General features: G+C 49.6%; 11 protein-coding genes across 11 annotated transcripts; 6 read left to right on the top strand and 5 right to left on the bottom strand.

Annotated features, from left to right (window-relative positions):
- Positions 1-153: 153 nt before the first annotated feature.
- On the top strand, positions 154-2,210 carry LCP9604111_1803 (GTPase GUF1; the record flags this gene model as incomplete). The annotated part of the gene is made up of 2 exons (XM_039069210.1): positions 154-890; positions 947-2,210. The coding sequence occupies 2 exons, from the start codon at positions 154-156 to the stop codon at positions 2,208-2,210; spliced, it is 2,001 nt and encodes a 666-aa protein (XP_038931930.1).
- A 354-nt stretch (positions 2,211-2,564) lies between these two features.
- On the top strand, positions 2,565-6,987 carry LCP9604111_1804 (DNA-directed RNA polymerase III core subunit RPO31; the record flags this gene model as incomplete). The annotated part of the gene is made up of 2 exons (XM_039069211.1): positions 2,565-2,659; positions 2,736-6,987. 2 exons carry the CDS (start codon positions 2,565-2,567, stop codon positions 6,985-6,987), a joined length of 4,347 nt encoding a protein of 1,448 aa, XP_038931931.1.
- A 947-nt stretch (positions 6,988-7,934) lies between these two features.
- LCP9604111_1805 (Zn(II)2Cys6 transcription factor) lies at positions 7,935-10,119 on the top strand (the record flags this gene model as incomplete). The annotated part of the gene is made up of 5 exons (XM_039069212.1): positions 7,935-8,113; positions 8,172-8,721; positions 8,773-9,149; positions 9,204-9,527; positions 9,594-10,119. 5 exons carry the CDS (start codon positions 7,935-7,937, stop codon positions 10,117-10,119), a joined length of 1,956 nt encoding a protein of 651 aa, XP_038931932.1.
- Positions 10,120-10,422: 303 nt separating this feature from the next.
- Positions 10,423-11,247, top strand: bud32 (serine/threonine protein kinase BUD32; the record flags this gene model as incomplete). Its single annotated transcript, XM_039069213.1, has 1 exon — positions 10,423-11,247. The coding sequence occupies one exon, from the start codon at positions 10,423-10,425 to the stop codon at positions 11,245-11,247; it is 825 nt and encodes a 274-aa protein (XP_038931933.1).
- A 124-nt stretch (positions 11,248-11,371) lies between these two features.
- Positions 11,372-12,370, bottom strand: LCP9604111_1807 (putative gamma-cysteine synthetase regulatory subunit; the record flags this gene model as incomplete). Its single annotated transcript, XM_039069214.1, has 2 exons — positions 11,372-12,296; positions 12,348-12,370. 2 exons carry the CDS (start codon positions 12,368-12,370, stop codon positions 11,372-11,374), a joined length of 948 nt encoding a protein of 315 aa, XP_038931934.1.
- Positions 12,371-12,566: 196 nt separating this feature from the next.
- LCP9604111_1808 (aldo/keto reductase family protein) lies at positions 12,567-13,712 on the bottom strand (the record flags this gene model as incomplete). Its single annotated transcript, XM_039069215.1, has 6 exons — positions 12,567-12,719; positions 12,787-13,156; positions 13,233-13,414; positions 13,464-13,521; positions 13,569-13,579; positions 13,641-13,712. 6 exons carry the CDS (start codon positions 13,710-13,712, stop codon positions 12,567-12,569), a joined length of 846 nt encoding a protein of 281 aa, XP_038931935.1.
- Positions 13,713-14,604: 892 nt separating this feature from the next.
- On the top strand, positions 14,605-15,096 carry LCP9604111_1809 (uncharacterized protein; the record flags this gene model as incomplete). The annotated part of the gene is made up of 2 exons (XM_039069216.1): positions 14,605-14,791; positions 14,843-15,096. The coding sequence occupies 2 exons, from the start codon at positions 14,605-14,607 to the stop codon at positions 15,094-15,096; spliced, it is 441 nt and encodes a 146-aa protein (XP_038931936.1).
- Positions 15,097-15,387: 291 nt separating this feature from the next.
- Positions 15,388-19,616, bottom strand: LCP9604111_1810 (ion-transporting P-type ATPase SPF1; the record flags this gene model as incomplete). The annotated part of the gene is made up of 5 exons (XM_039069218.1): positions 15,388-15,847; positions 15,902-16,038; positions 16,094-19,385; positions 19,441-19,451; positions 19,575-19,616. The coding sequence occupies 5 exons, from the start codon at positions 19,614-19,616 to the stop codon at positions 15,388-15,390; spliced, it is 3,942 nt and encodes a 1,313-aa protein (XP_038931937.1).
- A 420-nt stretch (positions 19,617-20,036) lies between these two features.
- yvc1 (putative potassium ion channel Yvc1) lies at positions 20,037-22,130 on the bottom strand (the record flags this gene model as incomplete). The annotated part of the gene is made up of 5 exons (XM_039069219.1): positions 20,037-20,443; positions 20,501-20,641; positions 20,688-21,622; positions 21,678-22,005; positions 22,055-22,130. The coding sequence occupies 5 exons, from the start codon at positions 22,128-22,130 to the stop codon at positions 20,037-20,039; spliced, it is 1,887 nt and encodes a 628-aa protein (XP_038931938.1).
- A 606-nt stretch (positions 22,131-22,736) lies between these two features.
- On the bottom strand, positions 22,737-23,846 carry LCP9604111_1812 (translation initiation factor eIF2 subunit alpha; the record flags this gene model as incomplete). The annotated part of the gene is made up of 4 exons (XM_039069220.1): positions 22,737-23,211; positions 23,272-23,479; positions 23,535-23,697; positions 23,769-23,846. The coding sequence occupies 4 exons, from the start codon at positions 23,844-23,846 to the stop codon at positions 22,737-22,739; spliced, it is 924 nt and encodes a 307-aa protein (XP_038931939.1).
- A 1,482-nt stretch (positions 23,847-25,328) lies between these two features.
- On the top strand, positions 25,329-27,836 carry LCP9604111_1813 (SulP family inorganic anion transporter; the record flags this gene model as incomplete). The annotated part of the gene is made up of 4 exons (XM_039069221.1): positions 25,329-25,789; positions 25,868-26,497; positions 26,547-27,066; positions 27,135-27,836. The coding sequence occupies 4 exons, from the start codon at positions 25,329-25,331 to the stop codon at positions 27,834-27,836; spliced, it is 2,313 nt and encodes a 770-aa protein (XP_038931940.1).
- Positions 27,837-27,838: the final 2 nt, after the last annotated feature.

The raw sequence follows: 27,838 nt of genomic DNA on the forward strand, positions 1-27,838 counted from the left end.
GCAATAAACAGTCACCGCCCGCGCGTCCGTTTTTTCTCCGCAAATCGTGACAAGTCCAACCAGCACTCAAGTGCTGATCGATTGCCCCACGGATAAACTTCGATTCGACGCTTGCATACCATCAGCCCCTCCTATGCCACCGCAGAAGTCCCAATGCGAGGATGTCTGCAGTTAGGCCGATGGCTGAGCGCAGCGCCGAGATGCCAGGCCGCGAGCCTCCGACCACCAACTGTATTTTCTTTGTATAGGTTTAAAAGGAGTTTCTCTACTACCACGATTTACTATGGACGTTCGAAAATTGCGCATATAAAACTCGACGTAAACCTCGAGAAGAGAATTGCCGCGATCCCAATCGAACGTTTTCGCAATTTCTGCATCGTTGCACACGTTGACCACGGCAAGAGCACGCTTTCCGACCGATTACTCGAATTGACGGGCACAATTGAAGCAGGATCGAACAAGCAAGTTTTGGACAAACTCGATGTCGAACGAGAGCGAGGAATTACGGTCAAAGCACAGACGTGTACCATGATCTACAACTATAAAGGCGAGGATTACTTGCTACATTTGGTCGATACACCTGGCCATGTGGACTTCCGTGCCGAGGTGTCGCGAAGTTATGCCAGTTGCGGTGGAGCAATCCTCCTCGTTGACGCCAGTCAGGGCGTTCAGGCGCAGACAGTCGCCAATTTCTACTTGGCCTTTGCGCAAGGCCTCGAATTGATTCCCATTCTCAACAAGGTTGATCTCCCCTCGGCGGACCCAGAGCGGGCTCTGGAGCAGATAAGAAACACATTCGAGATTGATACAGAAAATGCGGTGATGGTTTCGGCAAAGACTGGATTAAACGTTCCGGCTGTGCTACCGACGGTAGTGGAGAAGATCCCTGCGTAGGTTTACCCAGTGGCTTCCCAAAGCGCTATTTATTTTGCTAACTTCATGCTAGACCTATCGGTGATTCTAAGAAACCACTTCGTATGCTCCTCGTGGATTCCTGGTACGACTCCTACAAGGGCGTGATCCTCTTGGTCCGTATTTTCGACGGTGAGGTGCGTGCAGGTCAGCAGCTCATCTCCTTTGTTACCGGTCTCAAATATTTTGTTGGTGAAGTCGGGATCATGTATCCGACCGAGACCGCACAAACTGTTCTCCGTGCAGGCCAGGTTGGGTACATCTACTTCAACCCCGGCATGAAGCGGAGTAAGGAGGCCAAGATTGGTGATACTTTCACAAGAGTCGGTTATGAAAAGATCGTCGAACCTTTGCCTGGATTCGAAGAGCCCAAATCGATGGTCTTTGTGGCCGTATACCCAGTGAATGCGGATCTCTTCGAGCACCTAGAGGACAGCATCAACCAGCTGGTTTTGAATGATCGAAGCATCACAGTACAGAAAGAGTCTTCAGAGGCCTTAGGTGCCGGTTTCCGTATGGGATTTTTGGGAACCCTTCACTGCTCCGTGTTTGAAGACCGCCTACGACAGGAGCACGGCGCCAGTATCATCATTACACCACCCTCCGTCCCAGTCAAGGTCGTGTGGAAAAGTGGCGCCGAAGAGATTATCACCAATCCCGCCAAATTCCCCGATGATGATAGTGTACGACTCAAAGTCGCCGAGGTTCAAGAGCCGTATGTTTTGTGCACTCTGACGTTCCCAGAAGAGTACTTGGGGAAAGTGATTGAGCTCTGCGAAGCCAATCGCGGTGAGCAACAAAGCATTGAGTATTTCACATCGACTCAGGTCATTATGAAGTACGAAGTGCCTCTAGCCCATTTGGTTGATGATTTCTTTGGAAAACTGAAAGGAGGTACCAAGGGCTATGCCAGCCTGGACTACGAAGAATCTGCATGGCGAGCTGGTGACATTGTCAGGCTACAACTCTTGGTCAACAGGGAGCCAGTGGACGCCGTAACGCGAATTATGCATTCGAGCCAGGTGAACCGACAGGGCAGAATTTGGGTAACCAAGTTCAAGGAGCATGTCGACCGACAACTTTTTGAGATCATCATCCAGGCTGCTGTCGGTAAGAAAATCATCGCTCGTGAGACTATCAAGCCTTACCGAAAAGACGTGCTGGCAAAATTGCATGCTAGTGATGTAAGTCGGCGACGAAAGCTGCTCGAGAAGCAGAAAGAAGGCCGCAAGAGGTTGCGAGCAGTTGGAAATGTCGTGATCGAGCACAAAGCTTTCCAGGCATTCTTGGCAAAATAAGCGTGTAAATTAGCATCTAAATACATTGTATAACACTATTTCTGAGATATTTTCTCTTGTATTAAGACATTATACAAACATGCGCCACTCATGACAGCGGTGAGAGCTTTACCGGCAGAAAAAAAGTTCATGTCAAGACCCCCGCCATATAACTTCTTCCTCTACTCATTCTCACTTCACTTTATTGTGTCAAAATAACCTCGCTCGATATCTGTGGCTTCTAATTGCATACATACCACAAAATATCAGAGTTAATTCTTCTTCGAGCCTGAAATCTGGTCTGGCGGCTGACGTCCGCATATGCCGATCGCATCGCTTTGAGTCACCCTGCCATGCTCCGCACTTGACACGGCCATGCAGCCTCCAGAGGGTGCGCAGGTAGACCTGGGCAAGGCCCAGGTTATTGACAGCGTTCCTAAAGTGATCAAGGAACTGAAGTTTGGTGTCTTGTACGCAGTTCATTCACATGTGCTTGTCACAAGCGTTTGTCGCAGACTTGATCGCTAATGAATATTTATGTTCCAGAACCAATGATGATATTGTTGCCCAAGCAGTGGTGGAAGTTTCCGACCGAAAGTTTTTCGACTTGGATCAGACCCGAACGGTCGTTGCGAATGGACCTCTCGACCAGCGCATGGGTATCTCGAACAAAACCGATTCTTGCGCAACATGTGGAAACAACCTCAAAGACTGCAATGGTCATTTTGGCCATGTGAGATTGGTCCTGCCATCTTTCCACGTCGGTTATTTCAAGCGCGTCATTTCGATCCTTCAGGAAATTTGCAAGGAATGTTCGAATATTCTGCTCCCCGAGGCAGAGCGCCGTACCTATCTTCGCGATATGCGCCGACCGGGCCTTGATAATCTACGCCGGACGCAGATAGCAAAGCGCATCAACGAACGGTGTCGGAAAACCCGTAAATGTACATACTGCGGAGCGATCAATGGTGTCGTGAAAAAGACCGGAACAAGTGCTCTGAAGATTACCCACGACAAGTTCCGTGCATTCAACGTCTCGGTTTCCGTCAAAAAAGAAACGCCGATCAGCAAGGATGTCTTTGATAACTCTTTCCTCGAGGCGAGAGGCGCAAACCCGGAGGTCGAAAAGCACTTCAAAAAGGCGCAGGATGATATGAACCCCCTTCGCGTTCTTAAGCTATTCAAGAAAATGTCCGACTCTGACTGTGAGTTGATTGGCATGAATCCAAAGGAGGCTCGCCCGGAAATGTTCCTATGGCAATTTATCCCAGCTCCACCGGTTTGCATTCGGCCTTCAGTAGGACAAGATGGCGCATCCACAGAAGATGACTTGACCGCCAAGCTAGGTGACATTGTGCAGAGCAATATCAATCTTAAAAATGCTCTACTCAAGGGCGCTCCAGTTCAAACAATCATGGAGTGCTGGGACTACATGCAGCTTCAAATTGCTGTCTACATAAACAGCGATGTGCCTGGGCTTAACAAAGCCGATCTTGGAAAACCAATCCGGGGCTTCGTTCAACGCTTGAAGGGAAAGCAAGGTCGTTTCCGTGGAAACCTGTCAGGAAAACGTGTTGATTTCTCTGGGCGAACTGTCATTTCACCCGATCCAAATTTGCGAGTCGATGAGGTCGCTGTTCCGGAGCTGGTGGCAAAGGTTATGACTTATCCTGAACTAGTGACCAGATATAACAAGGAAAAACTGCAACGACGGATTTGCAATGGTAGCAACAAATGGCCCGGAGCGAACTTGATCGTCAAGAAAGGAACCGGATTCAGACAGATGTTGAAGTATAGTAATACTCAGCGAATGGCTGATCAGCTGCAAGAAGGCGATGTGGTTGAGCGTCATCTCGAAGACGGCGACATTGTGCTGTTCAATCGACAGCCTTCCCTCCACAAGCTCAGTATTCTATCTCATTTCGCCAAAATCCGACCCCATAGGACTTTCCGATTGAACGAGTGTGTCTGCAATCCTTATAATGCCGATTTCGATGGAGATGAGATGAACCTTCATGTGCCGCAGACCGAAGAAGCCCGAGCAGAAGCGATGGAGCTAATGGGCGTGAAGAACAATTTGGTCACCCCTAAAAATGGAGAGCCCATCATTTCTGCCATTCAGGATTTCATTAGTGCCGCGTATGTGTTGAGCAGCAAAGACAACTTCTTTGATCGTGCCTCCTTCACGCAGATCTGTCTCTATATGCTCGGACCTGAAACAAGATTCGATCTCCCACCACCATCAATTTTGAAGCCCCAGATGATGTGGACTGGCAAACAAGTCTTTAACATTCTTATGCGCCCCAACCTATCCGACCCCGTTATGGTTAACTTAGACGCCGCATGCCGTGAGTTCAAGATGCCCAAGGATGGTCGTCCCAAGGACTTGGACCCCAATGATGGCTGGTTAGTTATCCGCAACTCGGAAGTTATGTGTGGTGTGATGGACAAGTCTACAATTGGTTCTGGAAAGAAAGACAATGTTTTCTACATTATGCTCAGAGATTATGGCCCACCGGCAGCAGCCGAGGGTATGAACCGTCTATCTAAACTGTCCGCCCGATGGTTCACCAACATCGGCTTTTCAATTGGTATCGGAGATGTCTACCCTAGTGCAGGACTCGTTCAGTCGAAAAACGATCTTGTTGAGGCAGCGTACTCGCAGTGTGACGAAGTCATTGCTAAGTACAAGGCGGGCACTCTGGAGAAGTATCCTGGATGCGACGAATTGCAAACCATGGAGAACCAGATCTCCGGTATTCTCAGTAAAGTCCGTCAACAAGCTGGTGACGAGTGTATTATGCAGTTGAGCAAGTACAACTCGCCCCTGATCATGGCCACTTCCGGGTCGAAGGGTTCTAGTATCAACGTGTCCCAAATGGTTGCTCTTGTCGGTCAACAAATTATCGGTGGTCAACGTGTCCAGGACGGCTTCCAGGATCGTACCCTACCGCATTTCCCAAAGAATGCACGACAGCCCCCGTCGAAGGGTTTCGTTCGAAACAGTTTCTTCTCCGGGCTGGAGCCTCCAGAGTTCATTTTCCACGCTATGTCCGGTCGTGAAGGTCTGGTCGATACAGCTGTCAAGACTGCCGAGACTGGTTACATGTCTCGTCGTCTGATGAAATCCCTCGAGGATTTGTCATCGATGTATGATGACACGGTCCGTAACTCGTCTGCTGCCATCGTTCAGTTCCAGTATGGTGACGATAAGTTGGATCCCGTGGATATGGAGGGTAAAGCCAAACCTGTCCACTTCGATCGAACATTTATTCACTCAGAATCCACTACGTACAACAACGACGAGCGAAGCTTGTTACCGATGGAAATGATGGAAGTCTGCGAACAGATGCTTTCGAAGGAACGTACGAAGCTAGTCCGCAAGGACTTGCTCGGCAATGACCTGGCATATATGGATCGCAGTGATCATGGTATCGATCAGTTCGAAAGTGCCCGTGACTTCCTTGACTCGATTCAGGAATACGTGCAAAAGAGGGCCGACAAATTGATCTCTCAAGGCGGCGATATCGACCCGTCCGATCAGCAGAGCCGTAAGGGCTTGGATCACACAGGCAAGCTGACAGATACCACGTTGAGGGCTTTCATCACTGCCTGTTTGTTGAAATACAAGAGAGCCCAGGTCGAGCCCGGTCACGCTGTGGGTGCCGTTGGTGCCCAGTCCATTGGTGAGCCAGGAACGCAAATGACCTTGAAAACTTTCCATTTCGCTGGTGTCGCCGGAATGAGTATCACGCAGGGTGTACCTCGTATCAAGGAAATCATCAACGCCTCAAAGGAGATCAGTACTCCCGTCGTGGCTTGCGAATTGGTCAACAAAGAAAGCACTATCGCTGCTCGTATTGTGAAAGGACGCATTGAAAAGACCTTCCTCCGCGACGTCATCCACTCTATCACGGAGGTTTGGTCCCCCGATGATGCCTATTTGAAGGTTGTTCTGAACTGGAAAACAATCGAGGATCTGGCGCTGGAGATCACGACGCCACAGATCGTCGAGGCGATTAAAACCAACAAGCGCTTCAAGGGAGGCGATCTCAAGTTCTCGTGCAAGCAAGCCTCAATCAAGGTCCACATGGATCTCGATCCGGCCAGCAAGGCATCTCTTTCTAAGACGGAGATTGCCGCCACGAGCGTTGATCCCTTCCTCCGCCTGAAGCATTTGAAGCGTATTCTTCCTAACATCCAAATCCTGGGTCACCCACGTGCCACCCGAGCTATCATTCGCACGGACGAGACCTCGACCACGAACACTTTGCTCGTGGAAGGCTACGGATTGAGGGAGTGTATGACTACGATGGGTGTGGACGGTCTCCACACCAGGACCAACAACATCATGGAGGCGCGAGAGGTTCTGGGTATTGAAGCTGCCCGAAGCACAATCGTCGTCGAAATTAGCGAAGTCATGAAGGACATGGACATTGATCCTCGCCACATGCAGCTTCTGGCCGACGTGATGACCTACAAGGGTGAAGTGCTCGGTATCACGCGTTTCGGTCTGGCTAAGATGCGTGACTCAGTCCTTCAGCTTGCTTCGTTCGAGAAGACTGCCGATCACCTCTTCGACGCCGGTGGTCTCGGTCGTACCGATCTCATCGAGGGTGTGTCGGAATGTATCATCATGGGCAAGACAGTGTCACTGGGTACAGGTGCTATGGAAGTTGTGCGTAAGCTAAACTTCTACCAAGGCCAGATTGGCCCACGAAAGACGGTATTTGAAGATGCTTGGACCGAACATTGTGAAGCGCCTTTGGTAAGGCGACCCAAGAGGAAGGTCCGATGAAGTGGCTGTGACCCTGTGACTCTGTGACACTGTGCATTAATTTCGGCGTTAAGATTTTGGCCTTTTGGACAAGGCTTGTACATGTACTTATCTGAGCGGATGAATTTCATTGACGATATGATCAATAGTTTTCATTTGTCCTCTTTGACTCTACGTGAGATGAACTATTAGGGCTATAAGAAGCCGAATGTGGAGTACTCCTATATGACCACCCCCTCCACAATGCCCCAGGTTCGAACCTATCACAATATTAAAAAACAAAAGTCGGGGTGTGTACAGACGTGAAGCTAATTTCCAATACGACTGTAGAAATATCTAGGGACAAGCTTCTTGGGTTATATTCAAATATTCAATCTTTTTACACAAAGTACAAGAAGTTCACAACATCCCATCAACGGAATGTCTCGGATTCTCAACCTATCGGTACTCCATCCCCAAATACCCAAATATCCGGGGATATCACAACGATTTCCTTGTTTTTTTTTCAACGGCTGCAGCAATCCGAAAAGAGAACCTCTAGGAATACGAGATTCGAGACCCTTGGGATCGGAGAAAGGGTCGGGGAGCCGTTTATTTGGAATAAAAAGAAGGCATCAAATCACCCAAGAGAGCACCCATGTCCCGAGTGACCAGGGAGTGCATCGTCCTCCAATCAGCATCGTGAAACCCCTGAGGCAGCCATGGGGGTTAACCTTTGGCCATCACATCGCCTCGACAGTTCTTTGTTACCCATTGCCTTATCCGGCCACGCCACATCCGTCAGCACTCGGTGGGTTGAATGTTTCTTTGTTTGCTGTGCAGTGGACGGTCTCTCGAGGAATTGCTTTCTAACTACGGCGTACTTCGTACTGAATATCCGTGGGTCGCACTTAATCTTTCGCATCTCCCCTCATCTATCTCCCCGGCCTCCCCGAAAACCCCCCCGCGGATTCGCACTTGGGATGAACATGGAGTTTGGCAACCAAAGAACCGCTAGGAAGCGCGAGATCCGAACCCGAGCCCCGACGGCCTGTCAGACCTGTCGGCTGCGGAAGACTCGATGTGACAATACCAGGCCGACCTGTAGCTACTGCGCCGTGCAGGGGATGGAGTGCAACTATCCCGAAACATCGCCACATCAGAACCAGTAAGATAACATGATCGTGTGGAGAGGACAACACACTAAACATTAGCTTTGTTCTTAGGGTTGGATTTGATTCGGGGAACCCATCGAACAATGAGGTGCTCCAGCGACTGAATCATATCGCCGGTTTGCTAGAGAATATCAAATCCGAAGGCTCCACCAGCTCGACTCGCTCACTCAAGGAAGGATTCTTTGAGTTGGCCATGCAGAATACTAGCCCCATAGCTGATTCATTGCCGGGGAGCAATCCATCTAGCACCAGCACCGCTAGTATCGATGACCGGGGAGCTGATAATGATCCCCGAGTCCTTTACATGGCTAGCTCCGGGGAGAATATGCTCCGATGGCCTATTTTCAACAAGGTCATCACCGAAGCCGAGAAACATATCCGATCTTTTCTACTCGACTCGCTGGATAACCAGCCCCGCAGTATGCAGGCACCCCGGCAGGTGGGGATTGGAAGCTTTGTCGATGAGATCCCAAGACTTTGCAGGAAGTACTTTCTACTATGCCACCGACGAAACCCGATAGTCGATCTGGACAGTCTAGACCGTTATGCCAAGGAGGTCACCGTCCAGGGTCTGGGATGGGATGGCCCCTCGTGTCAAGTGGTATGTCAACTCTCCTTTGGAAGTCCCACTTGAACTAAGTCATTTCTGTAGCTGTTAGCGTGTGCCTTGGCTTCGTGCACGTCATCGAAGTTTGTTCCCCTAGCGGATGATATGCCAGCGAATCTCGATGCACTTCAAGCACCACCCATGTCAGACGCCAATCTCGATTTGGCTGAGACATATTTCCACGCGGCAAAGCAGAGATTCGGCTTCCTGCACACGTCCCCAACAGACATCCAGTGTTTTCTTCTTGCTGGAAGCTACCACAGACATGCCATACGACCTCTGCAGGCTTGGTTCTGTTATCAGCAGGCATCTTGCAGATTAGAAGTTCGTTTGCGGTCGCTGTGTAGAGAGCAGTGGACTGCTGATGACAATTACCATAATCTGGAATCGAGACTATATTGGTCTTGTATCCAAGCGGAACAGTGGGTTTTTCTTACCAGACTCTTATATGATCATCAACTAAGTATCGTCGACAGTGAGATGCAGAGCGAGCTCCCTCTCTGGAGCAGTGGTCTTGAAAGCCTGGGCTATTCAGATCCATTCCCTAAATTCTCTCGCAGATTTTCTTCCTCATATGATGAAATGGATGAAGACCAAGATTTTGCAGTCAAGCCAGGCTTTGAGCTGGATGGCACCGAAGAAGAGAAAGGCTGGAAATTCTACATCGGGTCCATCTGTAACCGCCGAACCACTAATGACATAGTGTCTGACATGTGGTGTCAAGGAGAGAAGGGCTGGACCAAAGATATTCCCGGTCTTCTAAGAAAGACAATGGACGCGGAGCGTGTAGTAACATCATGGTACGACCAAGTCTTCGAATATGGCAATGAAAGGACCCCTACTGGCCTTGCTAACTCTTTCAAAAGGTACCAAATCTCGGTATCCGGGATCCAGTCCCAAAAAGACAATCCAGATCTGAGGTTCTTCTTCCGTGGCCGGTACCACATGGCATTAGAGAGGATCTACCGACCAGCGTTCTACCTCGCGATGCACTTCCAGGGGATGCCAGCGTTTATCAGGAAGAACAACGCAATGTGGGCAGAAGTGTTCCATCTGGCCCAAAAAGCCATTGACAACTGCGTCACCCTAATACCAAGCTACTGGTATCAATTCCGCCACGAGTGGATCTGGAATGTAGTGCGCGCCAGCTTCGCCTGTGCTGTGCACATCCTCGGGGCTGTCTTATATCAGCTTGAAGCATCTCGGGATCCTAGTACGTGGCAGGTACGTTTACCGTCGAATTGGACTGCTTTGGTGAGGTTGTCGATTCGAACGCTGAAGCATTGGTCGTCGGAGTCTACTGATCTAGAGGTCATGGCGTCGACCCTTGAGAGGATGTATCAGGGTACTTGTCGGTTGGCTAATGTGCGCCCGGATCTTCATCTGCTTTAATTGTTAATATGGAAGGGATATTGGATATTGGGAAAGGGATATACATATAGGGCTTTGTGAACGAACTCTTGCGTCCACATAATTATGAGATACTATGCATTGATGATTTCGATTATTTAATTATGAACTGCTTCTGCTTCAATCGGTTTATTAGCATGTCAACATACATTATGTAGTTATTCAATCCTCCTAGTTCTGTATACAACTGGTTATACTCCGACATCCGCCCCACCACAACTTTTTCCTCTTCACTTCATCCCTTTCCACCTTTCAACCTCTCCAGCTCTCTCCAACCCTCTCGAAATGGAAGAATACAAACCCCCAGCTCTCCCCTCCCCCTTCAACAATACCATCCCACCACCAATCCTCCTCACCCAAGGCGCCGAAGCCCATCTCTACAAAACTACCTCCCTCGACCCCTCCATCCCCGCCGCGCTCAAGATCCGCCCATCAAAACCCTACCGGCACCCAATCCTAGACCGTCGACTTACCCGCCAACGGATAATTTCCGAAGCGCGATGCCTCGCGAAACTCATACGGGAGGGCGTGAGCGTCCCAGCACTCCTAGCCCTGGACTGGGAGGGACATGGCGGCCCCGAAGGCGGGTGGGGCGGCGCCTGGCTAATGATGGAGTGGATTGACGGTCCTGTGGTGCGGGTAGTTCTCGAGCAGTGGGAAGCATGGATGAAGCAGAACGAGGGCTCGCTGGATGAGTCACAGATTGAAAACGAAGAGGCGCGTGTGCGCGGCTTGCTGAGGAAAATGGGCTCGGCCATCGGTGTCCTGCACAAGGCCGGTATTGTGCACGGAGACTTGACCACGAGTAACCTCATGCTGCGTCCATCTGCGGACGCAGGTGATGCGGTTGAGGGCACTGGAGCGCCCTCTTTGGAGGGGGATGTCGTGCTGATTGATTTTGGTCTTGCGTCGCATAGCAATCAGGATGAGGACCGGGCGGTGGATTTGTATGTTTTGGAGCGGGCTATTGGGAGCACGCATCCGCGCTCGGAGCCTTTGTTCGAGGCGCTGATTACGGGTTACCGGGATAGCTACAAGGGGGCTTCTTCCGCGCTGAAGAAGCTTGAGGATGTGCGCTTGAGAGGGCGGAAGAGGAGCATGCTTGGTTAAGCCTCTCGTTTGATTTTAGGGATGGGATGCAATCTCCCCCCAACTGCTATGATCGATTTAGAAGCAAAAAAGAAACGCCACGCTTGTCACGACAGATATCTTTATTGACGAAAGAAAAAAGCATTCATGACCGGTCTTTGAGACACGTGCCGACATGAGCCGACGCGAAATACCCCTTGTTCTCGACTACTCCGCGATCCTTGATGACTGCCGTGTATTTAACCACCCATTGTGGCTCGACATCTCCCTGGATGCCGTCGTTGGCCTCGGGAGAGGAAGCCAAGATTCCCGCACCACTCTTCTCGGTGGGACCCAGCAGTTCCCGCGTCGTGCCGACAGGAAGAATATCATGGCAGTCGTTATGGGTGAGGAGTTGAATGTGCTCTTGTTTCGCATAGAGAATCAAATGTTTAGGAACGACACAGCAATCCTTAAGATTGATCTGATCGACCGATGGCTTGACCTTGGTGTGCGGCAGGAACCGGGCCAAGCGTTCGCTGCCGAACTCAGCAACGCCCAGCTGGGCGATCACGCCCTGCTCGTGCAGCGACTCTAGCACGTGCCATGTCTGCACCATACTGTCGAAGTCGTCCGGTTCACCGTTGCTCAGCTCGCTGTCTTCTTCTTCGCTGTCGTCGTCTGCGTCGAACAGGATCCCCGGGAATGAGACGATCAGTAGATCGATAGACTTGACATGTAGCTCCTTCAATACCAGATCAATTGCCTCTCTGGTGTGTGCGCACCGCCTTGATACCGGGATCCCCGGTAGGTAGAATAGTTTCACTGTGATATCATATTGGTCACGGTCCTCTGACAGGCCTGGCTGTGAGAAGTCGATCTCGGGGATATAGAGGCCGTCCTCGGTTTGTAGCGCCCATGAACGTGGATGCGACACGGATTGACCATTTGTGTCGGTGCCGTTGGCCGGTGACGTTTCGGTTTGTTGCGAGGCGAGGAAGTTCGATCGAAGCGAGTTGATTAGCTCAACGTTTGATTTCTGCGTCAGAGGCTGGCGAATGACGGATTGCCGCCCAGCTTGCATAATATTCCTATGAAGGTTGAGTGACTGTGACCGAGGCGCATCGAATGACACCACTTACGAACTAGATAGAATCAGATTCATGATGGACGAACGAGCGAGATCTTAGATATAGAAGAAGTATTGGAATCTAATCATGAGTGAAGGAGGATGAAGATGGTCCGAAAGTTGAAAGTTGCAAATTCACCCCGCGGAGAGCCCCTCTCCTACGGGCCTGACAAATCCAACGTTCTCCAAGGTTCCTCTACTCTACACTTCACCCATCTAATCTGCAATTACTTCAATCCTTGTCAACAGTCGGATCCCAGTCCGTGGGAGAATACTCTCCCGTATCAAGCAATTTCATATCCTCAGCCTCCAACTCAAAGTCAAAGACATCGACATTCTCGCGAATGCGACTCGGCGTAACAGACTTGGCCAGAGGCACAAATCCCTAACACCAGAACCATTAGCATCCTGATTCTACATCATTTACTCTCTAGGAAATCAATCCTACTTACCATCTGCAAACTCCACCGAATCAAAACCTGCGCCGGCGTCTTCCCATACTTCTTCCCGATAGACAGCAACACAGGCTCCTTCAAGCGACTCCCATGCGCAAGAGGCGAGTACGCCTCAACAACAATATTCCTCTTCTTCAACCACTCCACGATATCCGAATGATCCAACCACGGATGCAGCTCATACTGACCGACATCGATCTGGCTAGCCCCGCTACTCTGGATGTGCGCCTCCAGTTCGTCGAGGTGGTGGATACCGAAGTTAGATACACCGATAGATCTCACTTTGCCTGCTCCTTGGGCTTCGACTAGTGCATCCCAGGAACCCAGACGGGCTTTTTTGCCGCCGTATGGAGCATGGATTAGAATACTGTATATGCACCGGTTAGACTGTAGATTCCAATTCCATGGGGAATATCCGTTTCTGGATTGTCGTGGAGGCTTACAGGTCAAAGTAGTCCTGTGCTGCTTCTTTTAGGCTCGAATCAATGGCTCGCTTGGTAGACTCGTACCCCATTGATTGCGGCGGGATCTTGGTCGTGAAGAAGACCTGCGATCGATCCAGTTTCGAATTCAGAATTGCCTTTCCGCAAGGCCCCTCGTTGTGGTACATGATCGCCGAATCGACCTGGAATCTCTTTAGTACGGTCTTCTTGCGATCTTCCCGGGGAGCGTACATGGCGGAATCCAGCTTTCAGGGCTTCGAGGGTAACCTTCGCGGTCTCGGATGAGGGACTATCGTTGGTTAGGAGATTCAGGAGGAAGCATTGGTTCAAACGTACATCATATAGACCTATATTCATACAATGTCAGCTCTGCTTTTGAAACTCATCTGTGTTTGCGGGGTAACTGACTCCGTATCCTAAGACTGGGATCCCATGTCCCGACTGTAGTTGACGCGTTGACTGGAGAGTCAGCTTTGCCATATTGTTGTTAAATTGGATATTCAGAAGACACAATTCAACGTTGTTTGAAGAGGAACGATGAAATCATAGAGTAGTCGGTCATATATGCCGCCTATATCTTTAATGACGTATGACTTCAATAACCGGATTATCTGTATCTATAAGGGACGATTGATGTAAGATAACACTCTGATGTCTTTCTAAATGTCATTTTTGTGATTTTTTCTCTTTACGTTATAAATTCTAGAACGGAGGAGACTCTAATAGTAAGAACAGGTTTATTACATCCAATGGGCTGTGCAGCACCTCACCGAGGTTATATGAGGCCTACATTCCTCATACTTTTAGCCCTAATTCCGACAATATCTCCAATCCCAGTCATAAGTTGTAGTGTAAAGCTCTCAACTCATATTCACAAGATTACCTATTCTGGTTAGTACTATGTTGGTCTACAAGCATCATCCCTGTCATAATCTGCCCGCTCTTCTACCTCCCCCCTTCCTTCACGTTAGCTTCCCAATTTCCCCGACGTCCGACTTCTGACGTGTTGCCACTGTCTTCAATATGCCAAGCCCGGAAATAGAGGAATCTGCTCAAGTCCTAGAATGTGAACCCCAGATGAACATTCTTTTCTCGGCTCCCGACTTCACCGTGCCTTCCCCGGACAAGGTCGATGAAATAGTCAACCCCGACAACATTATCTTTAAATAGGGCGGCGTGAGGATAGCCAGAATATCACCCGAAATTGTCGTCGAATTCGGAACCCATGTCACGTTGACCGAGGCGAAAAACATGATGTTTGTGAAACAAAATACAGAAACACTACCAGTGCCGGAAATCTTCGCTTGCTACACTTATGGCCCGATAGACCGAGATATCGGAGACTACGGTAGCCTATTTGATACACATCTTCATGACTTTCGTGGAAGGCCAGAGTCTCGATAAAGTTTGGGAATCTTATGATGAGAACACAAAAGCCCATGTTACCAACCAGCTCAAGCAATATATCTGCGAACTTCGCAATATCGACGGCAACTACATAGGCTCGACTGATTCCGGCCCCATTATGGATCCGATCTTTGAGACTTACCACGACAAAGGTTAGCAGCGACTACACCAACATATGTACGTGTGCTAATACACATGTCCAGGACCCTTTAACTCCGAAGAAGCTTTTAATAACGCAATCGTCGATGCCTATCAATCCAAGGCACCAAGATGTCACATCAAGAGTTTCCTATCCGGTATGTTATGCCAAAACAAACACCAGATCAAATTCATCCACGGAGACCTACGCCTCCAGAATACCATAGTCAACGATGGATCTGTCAGTGGGATTGTGGATTGGGAATTTAGTGGCTTGTATCCTGAATACTGGGAATTTTCCAAAGCTCTCCATGTCTAGAGGTGGCAAAATGATTGGATTGACTACCTAGTACAGATTCTTCGACCCTATTATGCTGAATATGCGGTTCATTCTTTTTTGACTCAAACATTGTGGTGATCCAAATTCTTGGGCAGACTACGTACGGAGTACGGAGTAGCAGTATCCATTCAGACCAAAAAGAACATTTGCACTTGCTATAATGTTTTGATAAAAGCAAAAACATGTATTAAAATGTCATGCATCACATGAACATTTCTAAAATCCAACAACCTCTCTATGTATGCAGATACAAATCTTCAAACCAGCCAACTAGTTCTTTATTTGCAGCTCCTTCTGAGCCTCTGCCTCCACTTGTTCTTGCAACTTACGGTCCGCCTCGCGCTTAAGCTGGTCAGGACGACGAAGAGCAATGTCCTTAGGACGGAAGTCACTGAACAGGTGCTTGAGAACGTTCTCAATCAACCAGCAGCCACCGTAGTCGAAGATCATCAGCACGGTCAGAGTCACCTTGAACTCATTGGTGAAGGGGACAAGGCGCAGCTTCTCATTCAGCTCAGGAATGAATTCGGTGGCGCACGAGAATGCAACACCCGAGGCGGCGATGAGGCCCCAGTACATGCCCTTGTTCTCGCGGATTGACTCGCGGAAAGGACGGCCTTGGTAGTTGATCGAGAAAGTGGAGATTTGCTGGATCAACTGCAAAAGGTAGATGGCACTGTTCAGGAGGGAAGGCTCGAACTCGCCCTCGAGATCAATATTGGAATCTCTCCTATCGGTTGTGTTAGCTATGAGGTGGGACAAATCAGAGGGAGGTTCAACGTACGGCTCGTGCTTATAGACATAGTTGGAGAGGTAGATCAGAGTCACGATGTGGATGGCAAACTGTCCAAGAACAGATCCAATAATGTAGACGTTGAAGATATTCGGCTGCGGGCGCTCCTTAGACAGACCCTCGACAGACTTCACATTAAAACATTAGCAAAGCAATTTGTGAACGCGGAGAAGTATGACATACCTTGGCGCGGGAAATAGAAAGGAAGCAGACACTCATCAGCATACCGCTGATGGTGACCTGTCCATCACCGAACTTAATACCCTCCAAGTAGATGACACTCAGACTGTACGCACTGATCAAGCAGTTCAAAGCAAGAATCTTGTACATCTGAATAGTCGCAACCAGGGTGCAACGACCTTGACGAAGGATATTCGGGATAGCAATGACGTTGGCCAACTTGCTGGTGAAGGGAGCAGCGACTGATGCATCACCCAACTTGATAGTCGGAGGTTCGCTTTCATCCAGCTCCTGTTCCATCAAAGAAGACGTAAGCTTGTCTGCAAGTCCAGCTGCGGCGGCCTGAGCCTTCTGCTGTTTCTGCTGCTGGGGGGTCAAGTTCGATAGCTGCAAGGCCTGAGCGCCAGGAGATGTGATGGTTGGGATAGCCTCGGGGGTTCCACCAGCAGCGGTGATCGCGGCACCCTTGCGCTGCGACTCCCGCTCCATGGCTTTCTCGTAGTTAGGGTTGGAAGGACCAGGGGGATACAGGTGAGCGATTTGAACAGGGACTGGAGGGGCAGGCTGGTTGAATCTTTGCATCATGCTGACCTGCTTCTCGTACAGCTCCTTCATCTTAGTGGTCCGATAGTGTTCAGCGATCTTAGTTAAATCGTCTGGCGAGCCGTTCAGAAGCGCGACACCGACGTGAGCCTGCTTCAGAGCGCCAACATCGTTGGTGCCATCACCGCACATCAGAGTGGTGTATCCAGCGTCCTTAAGACCAAGAAGGATGTCTTCCTTTTGCTTAGGAGACACACGAGCATAAACCCAGGTGTGACGGAGCAGAACAGGTAGAGCCTGCTGGCCCTTGAACTTTGCGAGAGCATATCCAGTGATACAGATGTCCTTAGTCTTCAGGATCTCCGGGTCGAGGGGCTTAGTGGGGTCGACGTCGATATTGAGCTTATCATCAATGGTGCGCCAGACAATCCTGGTTCCAGAGTTGTCATGCTCGGGGGCATCAAGGATGAGAACCTCGCGATCAACAATCTCAACCTTGCGGGCGACATGGACAGCAGTCAATGGGTTATCACCAGTGATCATAACAACACGGTGGCTGCTCTCATTTAGCATACGGACAGATTTAATGGCATCATCCTTCAAGGGACATTGAAGGACAAGGAAACCGGCAAAAATTAGCTCGGATTCGATCTCTTCGCGAACGTAGTTGTTCACGCGGCCCTGGGAAAGTTCAGATTCAGATGAAAGATACTTGTAGGCAAGAGCCAGCACACGGGCACCATTGCGGGTGAAGTGCTTGTAGGTTTCCTCGTAGTTGGGAGGTGTGTTGACCAGCATAGTGTTAATAGTCTCTGGGGCACCCTTGACACCCACGAATGTGGACTTGATCTTCTTGGAAGTCTTGCGGTCATTGGTCGTAATGGTCGCGATGGTACTCTGGCGTTTCAGAACCGAGGAGAACTGGAATCTTCTCTTGATTTGAACAGATTCAACGTTGCGACCGGCAACAACGGGGGTGTTGCCCTTGGAAGACAGAGTATCGTTGTTTCCCAGAGTCCAGCCAAGCCATTCCAATGTAGCCTTTTCCATAGGGTCACCGACGACCTCACCCTCATCCAGCTTCACCAATGCGTGAGCACTGGCGAGAACGAGAGTGGTGTTGGGTCCAGCAGCAGAGGGATTGGCCAATTCAGTCTGAGCACCATCAGCTTCAACCTTCGAACCAGCCTCACCTAAACCGAGTCCAGCAATACCATCAACGACAAGGTCCTCTCCAGTCAGGGTACCGGTCTTGTCAAAGCAAGCGATGTCAACACGACCAGCGAAAGGGATACGGAAAGGCTCGGTGCAGAAAATGGCATACTTGCTCAAAGCAGCAAGACTAGTGTTTACGGCCAAGCTCAATTCCATAGGCAATTCGGGAGGAACAACACTAGTGATGATGAGGACACAGTCGAGCAGAAGCTTGGAGCGTTTGCGGTCCTGGATCACACCCTCTTGCCACACGTACCACGAAGCGGCAATTGCGAAAATCAGGAGGAAGAGGATGAACAACAGAGCTTCAACATTGTTGGCAGAGACACGTTCAGTTGAGTAGATCATGGTTCGGACGAGGCTACCCTGGCTAGTTTCAAAACCGGTCTTAACAACCACACCCAAAGCACCATTGTCTGGGGGCATGGTAACGTTGTTGGACAAGTTCTTCAAGTCCGAGTCGGCAGTGAGATTAGGGTGAGTAACTTGAAGGACCTTGGTACCTCCATGCACAAACGAGAGCTTATCCAATCCTTCCGGCTCAATCAAGTCACCGCCAGGACGGAGCTGGACAGAGTCTTTCAGCAGAGGTGTGCTCTCGCCAGAAAGCATAGCCTCGTTTACAATGACACTGCCTTCGACCAGAAGAATATCACACGCAACACCGCTGTCCTCCTTGGTGCGGTTCACTGACATGAGGTCACCGGGAAGAAGCTTATCACTAGTGATCTCTTGCCATTTCCGTTCACGATACACCCAGACATCGTAAGGCTTAATGCTCATTCCACGGAACTCGCTCAAGGTCCTCTGGCGCTGCCACACAACCGTACTCTCAAACATAACGAGCATGAAAAGCGTGAAGAGCGAGTAGTACCAATATTCATCCAACATCCACAATCCAACACAGAAAATCTGGAAGACGAAGAACGGCGCGACAGCATGCTCCTGGAAGAGTTCAAGGAAACCGGGAACCGGGATATCAAAGGTGTTATCGCCATAGTGGTTGTAGACGCGGTCAATCTCGGCCTTCGACGTGAAGCCCTCGCTCAGCTGGAAAGTCTCGAGGGCGGGCTTTGGTTCGGCGTCAAGGACATAAGACAAGGGTGCGAAGGTGCGAGTCTCAGGGTAAAAGAGAAAGCGGCGCTTCTGGAAGAGGAACGAAAGTGTCTTCTTCGTGCCGGTGTTCTCATTAATCAATTTGCAGATCTCGGCAGAGCCAGCGTTAGTGATGGGAACCACTTTGATAAGCCGGGCAGTATCGATGGACTTGGCTCGAATGGTAGTGAATAGAGTGTTGATATCAATGTTCCACTTGGTCATCAACCAAAAGAGCGACTGGATTGTGATGATAGACCCCGCGAACACGAAGGTCCATTCCTGTCCCTGAATGTATGTATCATAACGCTCGGGGGAGAGGTAGAAGGCGAAGAACACGGGCCAGATGATTATGAAAGGCCAGACGTATGTGTGTAATTGCCAAGGGATCGGGTTATGCAACGAAGCAGTATGGATCTGAGGATCGTCCACGAGCTTTGCCCTGTATACTGTTAGCTGTAGCCGCAAAGAATCGGGGGAAGCTTCTGGTAACGTACATGGTGGCAATCTAGTGACCGCGGTCAGAGTCTAACAAGCTGAAAATTAAAGACTCATACGAATTCCGAAAGCAATGATAGTATCCAATCGAGGGAATGCCCAGATTTGTTGATGAAGCCACCTTCCACCTTACAATTTTTGGTTCCAGAGGATTCGCCGCTCGACGCGCTATCATTATGTCAGCCTGCCCCGACCGCCATAGGCTTATGTAGCACTTTACCGCTGCTCTCTACAACAGCCCGGCCGGGCTAGCTCAATCGGTAGAGCGTAAGACTCTTAATCTTAAGGCTGCGGGTTCGACCCCCGCGTTCGGCTATTCCTAAAACCAAACCTGAGATTTCTTTTTTTTGATCTTTTCATTTGCTCGTCGTTATTAGTATGTTAATATGTAGGGAGTACAACGTATGAACTTTTTTTTTTAGAGGGAGGGAATGTGGAAGATGATGTCTGAATATAGACTTTGTGAAAACGTATATGCTTGCATCAAGACATATTAAGGGATCAACCTCAATCTAATATAGAGTACATAATGTCCCACTGTCGTTCTCTGCCCAGTGTTTAGCACGTCGATATATATAACTCGTTTTGGGCCTTTCTAGCTTGCTCCATCCGCCTTCTTGTCCATCACCTCCCGATTCAACTCCTTCACCATTCCCGTCAACATTCTAACCTGTTCTTTCAGCTCCCTGAGTTCATATGTACAATTATCAAGCTTGATATCCGGCATGGACTCCATGACCTGCTCTTTCCAAGTATCATCAAGATCAAAGTTGACATCTGTGGCCACATGCTCCCATTCCTGGGCATATTCATCGTCTGCTTCGCCATGGCGTCGATTCCATTGAATCTGGCGTGCCCGACTGGTCTCAACCCAGGCCGCAAAGATAAGCAGAGGAGAATAGATCACACCCATTACAAATTCATTCAGCTTTGCGTATGCGTTCCGCGAAAGCCACCATTCGAATGGGGCTATTAGAAACAGAATCTCAATGAGATTGAATGCTAGTATCCAGATTAAGTTAGCCACACGTGTGCCATCGAAGCGGAAAAAATACGTACGCGGGATGAAGACATTTTCATCTGGGGCGCGGATGAACTGCATGGTTTTCTGCGCAAAGATGGCCATGTATTCGTCAGTGGCATTGCCCGAGATATCTTCATATGCGCTGTTGTACAAGGCAATGAGAATATTCAACAAAACTGATAATTGTCAACAAAAGCCCAAACAAGCTGGACGCAAACTTACCAGTCATGACAATGAAGTTGAAAACATAATAGAGGATGATGCCAAAGGGAAATGCAAACTCCTGGAAAGTGTCGAACTCAGGACTCTGCATGATACTGTTCACCATTCCTTGGAGAATGTTTCGGTGAAGGGGATAGTCGTCATCTACTTGGGCCATGCCGACGAAGGCCTGGAAGAAACCAGCCATCACCACAAATAGAAGAGCAAAGAATATCAAGCTCTCCTTCATCATGACCCGGAGGACCACAAACATAGCACCGAAGAAGCGGACCGAGTCAAGGTATAGCATCATGCGCATCCAGAACATAGGGCCCGCAAATGCCAAGAAGTTGTAGCTGAGCTCGTTGTATAGCCGCCTTTGTTCATCGTTGGCAGATGTTGAGTGTGCCAAGGCAATAAACCGCATGGCAAGTGACACGATCAGGATAGTGTAGAGGGTTGAGTTGAAGGCATTCCAGAATTCGAGGTAATTCCATCCAACCTTCCAAAACTTGAGCCCTTCGTCGCAGATGAACGCAACAGTCATACCGTAAAGAATGCCCTCGGCCACGTCCACGTCACCGGTTGGGTTCACGGTATTGATGACCGCCGTATAAACCGCAAGGTAAACCAAGGAAAACAAAATTTGGCAGACATTCTGATACAGAGGAGTTCGCATCCGGTCAGGATGGAAATGAACCCAATAGTTAGTGTTAGCCTTCTCGCTGTATTCGACAAAGTTAGTTGGGTTGCCCTCTTCCTGACAGATCCAACCCCTCCACAGGTACAGGATACATCTCTGGTACGGGGCAGAGCTGATGATTTTCAAGGCGTGGAGATCTACCGATCGTTCAATGACATTGGCGGGATCAGTCTCTACTCCTTCACTGAAGATGGAGTACCGCTTGAGCAAGATATCCTTCAGCACGTAATCTTGGTCCGGCTCCGATTCGATTCTGTTCAAAGTAGTGAGTAAATAGCAGAAACCCCAAAATATCAAAGGGATATTACATGCGCTTGGCGATGACCTCGCAAGCCACTGCCCGAACCTCGTGAAGATCGGAATCCCAGAGCTCGACGGAGGCTTGAATCTTGAACCATCGCAGACAAACTAAAAGACAATAAACAACGCATGCTTTGTATTCATCTCCCCCAGCCTTCATGGCTGTCGCAACCACATCGTCCGTGATGATGCGGCTATTTGGGTCGGTCAAGAATTTATCCTTCACTTCGCATGAGACAACCTGCTCAATTTGATATTTCAACCGAAGAGCAACCTTGGCAAGTTCCTTTGAAGCACCAGAGGCGTGAGGCTCATCAGCAGCATAGGCAGGTAGCACTGTGACTTGTTAGCACATTGCGGTGCCGATTGTTTAGAAATGACGTACGTCGACGACGTTCCACCTGGATGCGATGCCGCGTCCTGCCAGGATCGGCGGTAAAGAGATTCCTCCAATGTCCCATATCGCGTAGAATATGCAAAAAAATATGGCCACAACAAGAGTGCAAAGACTAGAAAGGGGAGAGTTCGGCTCACGGAGTTTCTAGCTTGAGGGGCCACCAATGATGATCGGCGGTAGATAAACTTCAGCTCCCCGCCAAGTAATGGGCACTGGGTCTGAATTCGTAAGGAGGCGAATGTATCTCTATATGTTGGTGAATATGTGTCTTTACAGGTACAGGGGTACGAATTGCATTTAAAAGCATGACTGGCATTGAACGTCTCGGTTGCATCGCAAACATTATGTGCATTAGAACTTGCACCCTGTGCGAATCCAGCGTCTTTGACAGACGGTGGGCACGAGGGTTTCGACCGCAATTGGCATGCAGCGCATGCACAGGCGTGGATAAATCATCCCCAGACCCGAAGTTCAGGCGACTGCACTGGCTAAAGGGCGAGTTCTGACTGTAATCCTGCCCATTAGCACATTGAGCCATCGAGCCTTTCTCCGATATGTGCAAGCTTTTTTCTATCCATTTTCGCCCAACTCCCCTCTAGCGGCGATCTCCGCTTTGTATTCCAGCGCATGACCGCCGTATGCCCCTCGACTCGGAGTTATGACCCATAACTTACTCAGGAACACCCTCATCACTTTCAGAGTCTTCATCTCCGCTGACCTGGGTGTTCTCACGCTCACGCTTCTCCATAAGCTCCTGCAGGATCGCATCGTCGTGCTCAGTGACAGCCTTGGGTGCCATCTTCACGGTGCAGCTACCGCCGTTCGCCTTGATACGCTCTTCGATTTTCACAATAGCCGCCTCGAGCAACTTAACGCCGAGGGTCTTGTCGAGACATTGGCTGGCCAGGACGTAGAGAGGAGGAGCCACCAGTCTGACCTTGATCTGGTTCTCGGGGGTGTTGTCGGCCTCAGCGGTACGGAGGGCATCCTTGACGGCATCGATTCCATCGTAGCCGAAGCAGGTAACCTCGATATCGGCACGGACCTTGGTAGGATGGGGGGTCAGCTTGCTGCTGATGTATTGCTGCAGCTCGCTCTTGACGGCATCGCTAGGGAAGGTGATCTCATCCCAGACGTTGGGGTTCCTGAAAACAACTGTCAGAGGAATTTGATCATATCACGAGACAAAAAGAACGAAAACCTACGTAATGGAGATCTTGAAAGCATCGTGCGCATGTCCGTATTTCTGGTTCAAAGGCCACCCGATGTTCTCGTATAGGGTCTCGAGGGGGGTCTGGGTCGCCTCAGCAACGTGGCGCATGATAGAGTGCACTGCCTTGCTCTTGTTGTAACGTTCCTCGCACTTGATAACATCCTCGGGGGAGACACGTCGCTTCGACAGATCAATGTAACCTTTAAGTTGGCAAGTTAGTTCTCAGGTTCTTCGAGGCAAATAATGTATCCTTGCCTTTCTCCTTGTCGACACGAAGCACGATGACGACCTCGTTGCGCCCAATGCGGATGAGCTTTTGGATACTGCGAATACGTCTGCGGGAGAGTTCTGAGAGGAGGATCATGCCATCGATGTTGTCGTATTCAAGCAGCTTCACGTATGCGCCCATCTCGGCGATCTAGCTCGTTCACACAAATAGTCAGTCCCTGTCGCTTTGATCTCTTAGGCCATTATTCAGTTTATTCATACCTGCTTGACATTCACCATGACAAAGCTGTCCACCTCCGGGTACTTGTCCTCATAGAACCGACAATTTGTTAAAGACATCTTGGCGGGGTTCTGTTTTTTTTTTCCTCGGGGAAATCTTAGGTGCGAACAAGACGGATTTGACGGCACAATCGAGAGATCGATCTAGTGGCCAACAGTATATGCGTGATCGTGAAGTCGGAGATACAGGAGCGCAGAAGAGAGAGGTAACGCGAATGAGGCACAATCTATCTCTTTGTGGCGGACTTCAAAACCCACATTGACCTGATCGGTCACGGGACTAAAAGGCACGTGGTTATGTAATTATCTCACCGCCTTCTGCACTTGGAAGATTTGGTCCTCCGTATGGTGCTATGCTCGGTTTATATCGTAAATTGGGTAACTATTTGGCTATTGAAAAGAAAAAGCATCAGCCCAACACCAGCCTAGCGATCCTTGTGCGCAATGCTCATGCTGGTTTTCTGGTTGCTGTCTAGCTTGCTTATAATTTCCCGCTTCTTTTCTTCATCAATCTTTTTGGGACGCTTCTTGGTCTTCATCTTCCCCTGCCCTTGGTGTGGAACTAGTGACTGAGTTGTTTGAAGGCTTCCTTTTGGTTCATCTTGCTGAACTTGTTCATATACCGCAGTTGGACGTCGGGCTTGTATTCGCGGTTCAACACGCCGGCTATATAACGTACTCCCTGCTGGTCACAGCTTACTCCTCACTTCATCTTCTCTGTCGATTTTCAAAATGATAGTATCAATTTGTTCGATTGCACGGTTTATGATAGAGTTTACACGGAGTTTTTCTCTTCCCCGTGGTGCTTTCGGCTTCGCTTGCATGAATGCAAGTGACACCACTGGTGAGGTGGCAGTTCGTGTATAAACTAACCAGCCCAGCCAGTTCCAGTGGTGAATGGTATCATCCTCATTGCAAATTGCAGCGCGGTACTTGAATTCATCAAGCTCTGGTAGGGGACTGGCTAGCTGTAAAGTTTGAACTGGCTCCGAGGTCTAGGTGGAATTTGGGACGCTGACATGCGATGTGATAAGGTAGAAAGGTGGTACCACATTTAATAATATATAAATATACCTGCAGAAGCATAGGCGTCAAATTGTTATAAGAGAAACCCGTATACAGTTCGTCACAAGTTATATAGAGTGAATATATCACCTGACCATATCTCTTGGCTGACACATCAGTCAATTGCGTCAACGGAAATCAAGGGCAAGATGGGCACATTCGGCACTCGATGTCCGGCACTCGATGGCATCCGACATTTCTACGAATCAGGGAGTTTCTTTTGATTATGCTGACCATGCCTTTTCCCTTCATTGCACAGTCATTCTCCGAGGATCTGCGTTGAATTAACGATAACAGTCCTCGGGTTGCTTTCCCCGCTTATCGGTTCCTTAGCGCCGTTGGCCCTTGCCTTACCGACACAAACAGTTCGGGCTGGTCCCAATTTCTAATTGCCTTAGTCTTTGATCTCCATGACCAGCATTTATGGCGGGCTATTTCGTGCTTAACTCTCAAAGATAAAACACCTCTTTCCAGATCATGTCTGAGACAGGTTCATTACTCCCTGGGGAGTCTGACGGACTCGGACGTCCGACTCTACGAGACCGCATTGTCGACGCTTTCCGTTCGTCACCTCCAACCGGTCTTGGGATCTCGACAAATTCAAGCCATGATAATAACACGGCACATGATAGCCAAACTGGTACCGGGGCTCCGAGCGAACCAGACGTGAGAACTCGACTTCTCGAATCATACCTCCAGCCCGATCCTGTGTGCGGCGAAAGGCGCTGCAGCCATGGCACGTTCTCGCCGCGGATAGAAGATACAGGAAGAGACTCATACATCGGGGGGCCGGGCGCATTTGGATATAACGGACATGAATTGGCGGACGGCGCGGCCGGTCGCCCTAGAGGTATAGTAGATCACGAGTCGGTCTCAGATTCAGAGACTCCACAGTTGAAATCATCGTTCACTTTTCCAATAAACGAGACGAATAAACAGTAGGTCGTATCTTACTCTTATACTGCGAGCACTTTCGTAGCCTGCCTCAAGATTGGTAACTGACGAATCGATGACAGATACATATCCTATTATATTCCTTTTTTCAATTGGATTGGACAATATCATTGGTCATTCCTGCGCGGAGATCTCATGGCTGCGTTGACCGTGGCATCCATCTACATCCCGATGGCCCTCTCTTTGGCCTCCAATCTTGCACACGCACCACCCATCAGCGGCCTCTACTCTTTCGTGATCCACCCCTTGATTTATGCCATCTTGGGAAGCTGCCCTCTCTTGGTAGTTGGGCCGGAGGCCGCAGGTTCCTTGCTAACGGGTGCTATTGTCAAAGCAAGTGTCATGCAAGGAAGCTCGGGCGAGGACGACCCTACAGAAATCGCTCTTGTTGTAGGAGTGGCCACTGCCTTGTCCGGCGCCATGATACTCATTGCCGGACTGACCCGCCTAGGATTCTTGGACAATGTGCTCAGTCGACCATTCTTGAGGGGTTTCATCACTGCCATCGGCTTTGTGATTTTTGTGGACCAGCTTATCCCAGAATTGGGTCTGGCCGAGCTTGCCAAAGAAACCCGTGTTAGCCATGGCACTAGTGTTGAAAAACTGATTTTCATCTTTCGATACGCTCGAGAGTGCCATGGACTAACTGCCATCGTTTCGATCGTCAGCTTTTCTGTCATCATGGTGTTCAGGTGCGTACCGTATCCCCGGGTTTATATTCACCATACTGATCCTCCGCAGAACTTTGAAAAAGATGCTTGTGCCTCGTATTCCCCAAGTGATTTATTTCCCAGACCGCTTCCTGGTTGTTGCCCTGTCAGCAGTTCTGGCTTGGCACCTCGACTGGGAATCTAAAGGGCTCGAAATTCTTGGACCTACAGAAGTCGGCTCTGGAGGACTATTCGCTTTCACTTGGCCTTTCCAGCTTGCATATATGAAGCATGTGCGCACAGCATTGAGCAAATCCTTTATTATCGCGCTCCTTGGCTTCTTTGAGTCATCTGTTGCGGCCAAGGGCCTGGGCGGAGGCAGTTCTGATGGTATCAAGGGAATGCACATAAGTGCCAATCGTGAGATGGTTGCACTAGGCGCTGCCAATGTCATCGGAGGCTGTTTCTCGGCTTTGCCTGCTTTTGGCGGATACGGGCGAAGCAAGCTTAGCTCGCAGACAGGAGCACGGTCACCTATGACTAGTGTTTTTCTCAGTATCATCACATTCACATGTGTCATGGTGCTTTTGCCTTATCTCTACTACCTCCCGGTTCGTCCCTCTCAAATATATACCACACGTGTGCTTTTCCAAGTGCTGACCACATGATTTTCCAATAGAAAGCAGTCCTGTGCTCCATGATCTCCGTGGTAGCCTTCACTCTTGTGGAAGAATGCCCGCATGACCTAATCTTCTTCTTCCGCCTGCGGGGCTGGTCAGAGCTTGTTCTCATGTTCCTCATCTTCACAACAACAATATTCTACTCCTTAGAACTAGGTATGGCGATGGGAATGGGCCTGTCAGTGCTAATCCTCATTCGACATGCAACCGCCCCCCGCATCCAGATCCTGGGCAAGGTCCTCGGCGGCACAACCGCGCGTTTCGACAACGCCGAGCTCCACCCGGAAAACGTGGAGCTAATCGAAGGCGCCTTGATCGTCAAGATCCCCGAGCCCCTGACCTTTGCCAACACAGGTGATCTCAAGAACCGTTTGCGACGTCTAGAACTCTACGGCTCTACTCATGCTCACCCTTCCCTGCCGCGCATGCGTGCTCCGGAACACAATAAAAATATCATTTTCGATGTTCATGGCGTTACGAGTATCGACGGGTCCGGTACACAGGTTCTTTCGGAAATCGTACAAGCGTACACAGAGCAACGCGTCAGGGTATTCTTCTCCCGTTTGCCCAATAGGAGTGTGTTCCGCATGTTTGAGCTGAGTGGGATTGTTGAGACATGTGGTGGATTGAGTCATTTCGTCCCTAGTGTTGATGAGGCGCTGCGGTTGGCGGAATCTGAGAACCAGACACAGGAGATATAGTG

Source organism: Penicillium roqueforti (assembly GCF_015533775.1).
Source record: "Penicillium roqueforti strain LCP96 04111 chromosome Unknown scaffold_02, whole genome shotgun sequence".
In the NCBI taxonomy this organism is placed as follows: Eukaryota; Fungi; Ascomycota; class Eurotiomycetes; order Eurotiales; family Aspergillaceae; genus Penicillium; species Penicillium roqueforti.